Source organism: Chrysochloris asiatica, unplaced genomic scaffold (genome assembly GCF_000296735.1).
Source record: "Chrysochloris asiatica unplaced genomic scaffold, ChrAsi1.0 scaffold00261, whole genome shotgun sequence".
Taxonomy (NCBI): domain Eukaryota; kingdom Metazoa; phylum Chordata; class Mammalia; order Afrosoricida; family Chrysochloridae; genus Chrysochloris; species Chrysochloris asiatica.
In genome coordinates this window covers 3664590-3672205 of record NW_006408779.1, presented here as the reverse complement: position 1 = coordinate 3672205, position 7616 = coordinate 3664590, and the positions used below count along the sequence as shown (strand labels likewise).

The 7616-nt window shown below is 41.1% G+C and overlaps 1 protein-coding gene across 1 annotated transcript in view; it reads right to left on the bottom strand.

Moving 5' to 3' along the window:
- The window catches only part of ZNF84 (zinc finger protein 84), a 39511-nt gene that overhangs the window by 17615 nt on the left and 14280 nt on the right, over nucleotides 1–7616 (bottom strand). Inside the window, exons 2-3 of the mRNA XM_006874075.1 lie at nucleotides 2933–3059; nucleotides 2222–2317 (exon numbers count right to left, since the gene is read on the bottom strand). Coding sequence (XP_006874137.1) covers nucleotides 2222–2317; nucleotides 2933–3059 — 223 coding nt within the window. The remainder of the gene's footprint in view (nucleotides 1–2221; nucleotides 2318–2932; nucleotides 3060–7616) is intronic.

Sequence of the window (7616 nt, the reverse complement as noted above, 5' to 3'; positions counted from 1 at the left end):
AGGGATGGGCAACTTAAACATTGGCTACCCAAAATGGGGGGGCTACAATGGCAAGAAGTGACTGGCTTATAAATTTTCAAAAGGGAGCCCAGTTTCAGAGGGTATAGCATAGCAGAAGGTAGAATTTCCACTGAGTGGCTTCTAATCTGTTGGGTCGGGGCTGATGAAAGGAGATGGGGCTAAGACTCTTGTGGTACAACAGTGAATAACTGCTATCAGGACTGACTGTGAAGGTCGGAAATGTAAAGGTAGATGTTTTGTAACAAAAGGAAGGGAGTGGTTCCTTTTGCAGTCCCTGGGACCATCAAATGAGGAGAGGGGAGTGCGGGACCCTATCCAGAGAAGCACTTATGCCAGAGATGGAGGTGAGAGACAGAGCAGCTGGGGACTCTGGACTCAGGGAGGGAGAGGGGCTGTGTGCTGACAGCTGGGGGACAGACTGGCAGGGTGCACCCTTTGGTTGTTTGATGATGCATGGAGGGGACTGTAAGCATTGCAGTACAATGAAATATGATAGGATGAATGTAAAGCTGGTGCTCTCCCATGTAAACTATCACATAATTCACAATAAAAACTTAAAAAAAAAAAAAAGAGAGAGATGGGGATAAGATTCTTATGATTTAACAGTGAGTAATTATCATGACTAATTGCAAATGTCACAACTGTAAAGGTAGAAGTTTTGTAACAACAACAGGAGAATGGTTAATCATACAGTCCAGAAACAGGACCCTAGGACCATCAAGGGAGAAGCAAGTAGAATGTGGAACCCTGTCCAGAGAAGCAGCAACACAGAGATGGAGACATAGAGAGAGGAAGCAGCTGAGGACTCTAGATTCATGGGAAGAGATGGACTGAGTGCTGGTGGCCATGAGGCAGATTTGAGGAATGCGCCCTTTGGTGGTATAAATTATTATACATTCCTGAGTGTTTTTTAAAATAAAAAAGAGCTCAAGGGAATAGAGAGAAGCACTGTTAACTGATGGTACATGGAGGGGATTATAATCTTTGTAATGAAATAAGGAATATGATTTGTTGAATGTAAAACTGATGATCTGCTCTGTAAACTTTTACTCAATCCACAGCAAAAACCTTAAGTAAAAAATTAATAAAAATAGTATGATCCAGAAATCTCACTCCTAGGTATATACCCAGAAAAAATGAAAATGGCACACAATCCAAATCTTGTCCTGCAATGAGCACGGTACCACTTTTTATAAATGCCAACAGGTAGAAACAACCTAAATACCTATTAAGCGAAGAATGAATAAATAAGAGGTTCCTGCGTCCAATGGAGTATCATACAACCCTAAAGAGAACCAAGTCCTAACAGATGCCACAACATGAAGGAACACTGAAAACATCATGCTGAGCAAAGTAAGGCAGTCACAGAAGGACAAATACTACATAATCTCACTGATGTGAAATAAGCAAATATACAGTAATCAAAGATTATTAAGGGTTATAAGAGTTGGAGGAAGAAAGAAAAGAGGGAGTTTGAGTTTGGGGACATTGGGCTTATGTTAATGCTGTTGGTAAGTATCTTCCGGCCTGTTCTGACTCCTAGGGACCTGGGGGAGGGTTTCCGAGGAGTGACTGGTGAGTCTGAACCACAGACCGAGCAGTTCAAATCGACTTTGCAGTCCAGTGCTTATCCTACAGCACCATACCAGCACTCCCAGTGGAATCTTTTAGAAAAGGAAGCAAAAATGCTAAGACTGTCACTGAATTGTGAATGGTGAGGCTGTATTGGCAACTACTTTGGCAAAAACACTTCACCACAATAAAAAATAAACCAACAAACATCATCACTGTGAGGAATGTGGGGACACGACATGTTGTTTAGGCGGAATTATGACTGCATTTGTTCTATATAATGACAATGAACACAGTGGAACTTTCCAGGATTCCGGAATTAGAAATACACAAAACGAAGAAAAAAATGAGTTACATCTTGAGTACACAGAGATGGCTCTTACTTTGGGTCATAAGGAGATTAAACATACCAGGGGACAAAATACCAAACAAGTAGTCAAAAGTCCTAGATGTGATGCACAGGGGCGAACTTCATGCGCCAGATAGGAGTCACATTTCACTTTAATCTACAAAAAAGCCACATCTTAAGATTTGCCTAAGTAGCTCATTTTCTAAATCACCAACTCATCATCAACTGAGGCTGACTGAAGTGAATGCCTTCTCCCATCTGCTTAATTCTCACACTCACCTGGAGAGTTTGAACTGGCAACTTCTCCATCTACTATCCATGGCTCTTCTCCTTGTTCAAGCTTGAAGATCACATCTGGTTTCATAACTTCATACCCTATCAGGGGAAATCACAAAGGATTTGGGACCCACCTGCTTAGGCTTTAAGGCCTCTGAAGAATGAGCAAAGTTTAGCATTAGAGTTAACCCAGGGAAGGTACCCATTTTGTATCTCAACACTGTAAAGAATTTTCAGAGGAACAATAACAGCTTCTCTGGTGGTTAACTGACTTCTGTGACTCAAGTCTGAAACACGTAAGAGTCCAAGCACATCAGAGGTTCGGAAGCCAGACTGTTTGGATTCAAATACAGACTCTCCATTTACTGGCTGTCAAGACTTGGGAAAGTTACTTAACTGCTCTTCCTTCAATTTTCTCATCAGTAATAATAATAATAATAGAACCCACCAAAGAGAATTGATCTAATGATCCAATGAGTCAATATCCGGGCAGTGAATGGCATGTCATAAGGTCTATGAGTTAGGAGGGAGGGAGGGAGGGAAGGAAGGAGGGACTGCAACAGCTACCACTCCCACGGCTTAGTTTCCGAGGTTAAACACGATCCAAATATTTCATCTTCTGTCCCAATCAGAGCTATTTAATCTCCGAAATTTAAGTCCCAAGTAAATATTTCAGAAGCTCCAGGGCATTCAGCATCTGACAACTTTTCTTACCCAGTGACACTAGGCTGCTATAGTTCTCCAACATGACGTCCTTGTATAAGTCCCTCTGACGGGAGTCCAGCAGCTGCCATTCCTTCTGTGTGAAGTCCACAGACAGATCTTCAAATGACAACGACTCCTGTTAAGAAAGTCATCCTGGTAAATTCATCACTTTCACATAACAGGGGAAAGACATACTAGAGCTTGGGTACATTACTGTCATCAGAGCCATCATAGTCTAATAATGTTCCTACCTTTGCATTACACTTTGTGGTAGAAAATGGCAGTGTGAATGTTTCCACCCTTCCATTTATACCCAACATACAATAGCTAGAAAGGTGGTGGTGGTGGTGGTGTGCCCTTGAGTCAGTTACAACTCAGAGCATCCCTGTTTGTGGTTTTTGAGGCTGTAAATGTTTATGGGAGAAGACATCGTTCTCCCACGAGCTCGTTATAATAGTTAGAATGTTTTGTTAAGTGCCATCAAGCCAATTCTAACCACAGCAACCCTACATAGCGTTTCTGAGGAGTGGCTGGTAGGATTGAACCACTTACCTTGTAGCTCAAACTGATCTTGCAGTCCAGCACATTATCCTACAGAGCAACCAACAAGTGATTTTAAATTCTCTGAGCCACTAACAAAAAATTTTCTTCCAGGGTTGTGTACCGAAAGAGGTGGTAGCAAAACAAACACACAACAAACTCCACAAAGATTGCTTAGTCTCAGAGCAGACTGCAAACATGTGCACAATAAATAAATTAAGGTGTTACAATGATTGTTGTTAAGTGTTGGTGAGTTAGTTCTGACTCATAGCAACCTGTACAGAGTTTCCAAGGAGCAGATGGTGAGTATGAACCACCGACCTTGTGGTTCAAACTGACCTTGTGGTCCAGCACTTTACTCCACAGCGCCACCCCAGGACTCAAAAATGAAGAGGGCATACAATGTGGATAAGAAGCAAAGAAACAGGATTCTGTGATACAGGGATCGAGGCATAGTCTGAAGAGGGGAAATAATGCTCACATGCTTGACTGCCTTTTGAATATTGGTTTCCCTTCCTGATGGTGGTGGTTATGTGCCATGGAGTCAGTTCCAACTCATAGCGACCCTGTACAGGGTTTCCGAGGCCGTAAATCTTTATGGGAGCAGAAAGCCTCATCTTTCTCCAAGGGAACAACGAGTAGTTTCGTACTGCTGACCAGCAGTTCGCAGCCCAATTCGTAACCACTATGCTATACTGTAAAATAGACACTTGAGTGGGATAGAAAGGATTGTCAGGAAACATGATTACAGAAAGCTTCAGCCTATCTGATTGGAATACCTAGAAGGGGTTCTAGAACTTGCCCAATGACATAGGCCTCTTGCAGAGCCTTTGCAGTGTACAGGACCATAAATGGTTTCCTGAGCCCCCTCCAGAACCTTCTGAGGTGGGACATTCCCGCTAGAAAGGACAAGCAGACCAGCCTGGAACAGCTAGAGCAACAGAAGATACATCTTCAAAGAAAGATCAGCCGGAAAAATCCAAAACAAAAAGGGCAGTATGACTGGCTACTACAAGAACAAGCACATTGTTCACTGGGAAGCCATCAAGGCACGCAATCAAGACCCTTCAGAACAAACTCCCCTCTAAGACTGAAACTCAATGGGAACACAAGAGTAGGCATGTAAGCTTACTGGCGACCACATTGGTCTACTGGTGACTGGAAGAGGGGGAAAGGCAGCCATGAAGAAATGGGCTGAATTCAACCACGTTAGACTCCCACTGATCTGGAGATGAGAGAGAGAAGATAGTACTCATTTGACCTTGCCTTGATAATCAGAACTCGACTAAAGGAAGATTGAAAAAAAAAATTTTTTTTTGGATAAAGGAAACGGGTATAAATTGCTACAATTTGACGAACTTGACATATACTTATGTATGTAGTAGCTCAAAATACCAACTGAGAGGGAAGGAGTCTTCACATCAAGTATCAATCCCATCTCCTCTGTATATAGGGTAGATAGGGACGGGCAACTTAGACATTGGCGACCTAAAATAAGGGGGCAATAAAGGCACAAAGTGACTGGCTTACAAGTTTTCAATAGGGAGTTTAGTTTCAGAGTGTGCGGGGGAAGATAAGAGCCCCCACTGAACAGTTTTCATCTTGTCTAGAAGGGTCTGGTGAAAAGAAATGGGGATAAGATTCTTATGATTCAGTATTAATTGTTATCATGAAACAAAAACAGGGGAGTAGTTAATGTTACACTCCAGAAACAGAGGACCCTAGGATCAGTAAGGGAGAAGAGCACAAGTGGAATGTGGGATCCTATCCAGAGAAGTAGCAACACCAGAGATGGAGGCAGAGATGGGGACATGGAGAGAAAATGCTGCTGAGGACTCTAGACTCATGGAGAGAGAAGGAGTCAGTGCTGGTGGCCAGGAGACAGGCTTGCAGAATGTGCCCTATGGGTGTTTAAATTATCATATATTCCTGATTGTTTTTGTATATACCCCCTAAAGACCCCCTGCAAAAAAAAACCAGAGGGAATGGAAGCAAATACTGTTGAATGATGATGCACAGAGGAGATTGTAATCACTGCAGTAAAACAATGGTGTAAAACCGATGTTCACCCATGTAAACTATCACTCACTCCACAATTTAAAAAAAAAATTTTTTTTAATCAAGGAGAGCATAACTCTATTTGAGTGTGTCAAATAAATCTCTGAAAGACAGAAAGCTTGAAATGAGTTTTAGGAGACTAGTATGCTTTCCACAACAGCAGAAACAACAAAAAACACAAAGCATTCTGGGAGACAGCAGTTCAGAAAGAAATACTGAAAAGGTTGAGAAGGTGCAAACAGGTAAGTGGATGGGTGGGGAACAGTGATTACATTACAGGCAAAAAGGGTGGCAAAGTAAATTGTGGCCAACATTTTCATATGATCTTTTGTTTTTTGTTTTTAATAATTACTATTTTAGATTGAATTGTACTCCACAAACCTATAAAGCCTAACCTCTATGTGGCTGGAGTCCTGGTATGGAGCTGCAGGATAAGCACTAGACTACTAACTATGAAGCTGGCGGTTCAAACCCACCAGGTGCTCCTTGGAAATTGACTCAGGGCACATACCAACAAAAATGCCTGTGTGTTATAATCCCATCTGGGAATTCACTCATTAACAACCTGTGATATGTATAAGATACAACCTTGCTTGCTAGAAGCGAAAAAGACTTGAAATATTTACTGATGAAGATCAAAGACTACAGCCTTCAGTATGGGTTATATCTCAATGTACAGAAAACAAAAATCCTTACCACTGGATCAACAAACAACACTGTGATACACAGAGAAAAGATTGACGTTGTCAAAGACTTTAATTTGTTTAGCTCCACTATCAACACTCATGAAGCAGCAGTCAATAAATCAAATGATGTACCGCATTGGACAATTTAGCCACACACAACCTTTCTAAAGTGTTCAAGAGCAAAGATGTCAGTGTCAGAAGTAAGGGACCCCATGATATTTGCCTATAGCCTCATATGGATGTGAACGTTGGGCAATGAATAAGGAAGACTGCAGAAGAACTGATGCATTGTTCTTATGCATTGTTTATTATGCATAATAAACCATATGACTGTCTGATTCAAAATGACCGATACTAGGTTAGCTCATTAAAGTCTAGAATATCAATCTTTATGGGTCCCATTTCAATTTTTCTAGATTCACACTTCATACATTCCATGTTCCGATTATTAATGGACATTTGGAGATATTTCCTCTCATTCTGAGTTGGGTCCCATCAGTAAATCAAAGTCCCCAAAGCTTTGCTCCATTCACATTATTAGGCTCTACTTTGAGGGGGGAGCTCGAAAGTAGGAGGCACTCTTTGAGTGTTTTCCAACCTAAGGGTTCATCTTCCAGCACTACATCTGACAATGTTCAGCTGGTATTTATCAGATTTTCAGTAGCTAAACATTCAGAAGTAGTTTGTCACTGATTCTTGTCTGTCTTAGTTGGGAAGCTCTGCAAAAAACCTGTCCATGGGATGACCCCGCTGGTATTTGAAGGATCGGGGGTAGAGTTTCCACAGCAACACTCAAAGCACCAGAGCAGGATAAGCTGGCAGATGATGAGTGAGGCTTTATGGTAAGAGCTCATCTATTCTGATAGTATTCAGCAATTGTTAAAGGAGTGTGTGTGTCTTTTCTTACCTCAATAGACTTTGAGAATTTGCTGGACAAAGCTCAAAAACAGGCAAATAAAAGAGGAGATACAAAAGACGACTTACCGTAGAAATCTATTGCTATGAAATACACATAAAAGCCAAATATATTTACAGCATGCTCAAATTAGTGGCTGCCTCAGGGTTCCAAAGGGATGGGATGTGACCACAAATGTTAGAATGTGTTAGTGATGATTGTCTTCTAACACCAAGCTGTGTAGACAGCTACACAGCTCTAAAGGTATCAAACAGAATGAATTACACATTTCAAATACATGGATCTTATGTAATTTATATGAAATTATACCTTATATAAGTTATACCTCAATAAAACTGATAAAAAGATAGTATTCTGGAAAAATTAATGCCAACATATATGGGAACTTAGATGAAACAAATATATTCCTTTTAAAACTATGTACCCTAAGTGACACAAGATTAAATAGAATATTTGAATAGGCCTATAAGTGTTAAAAGGAGCTCTGGTAGCG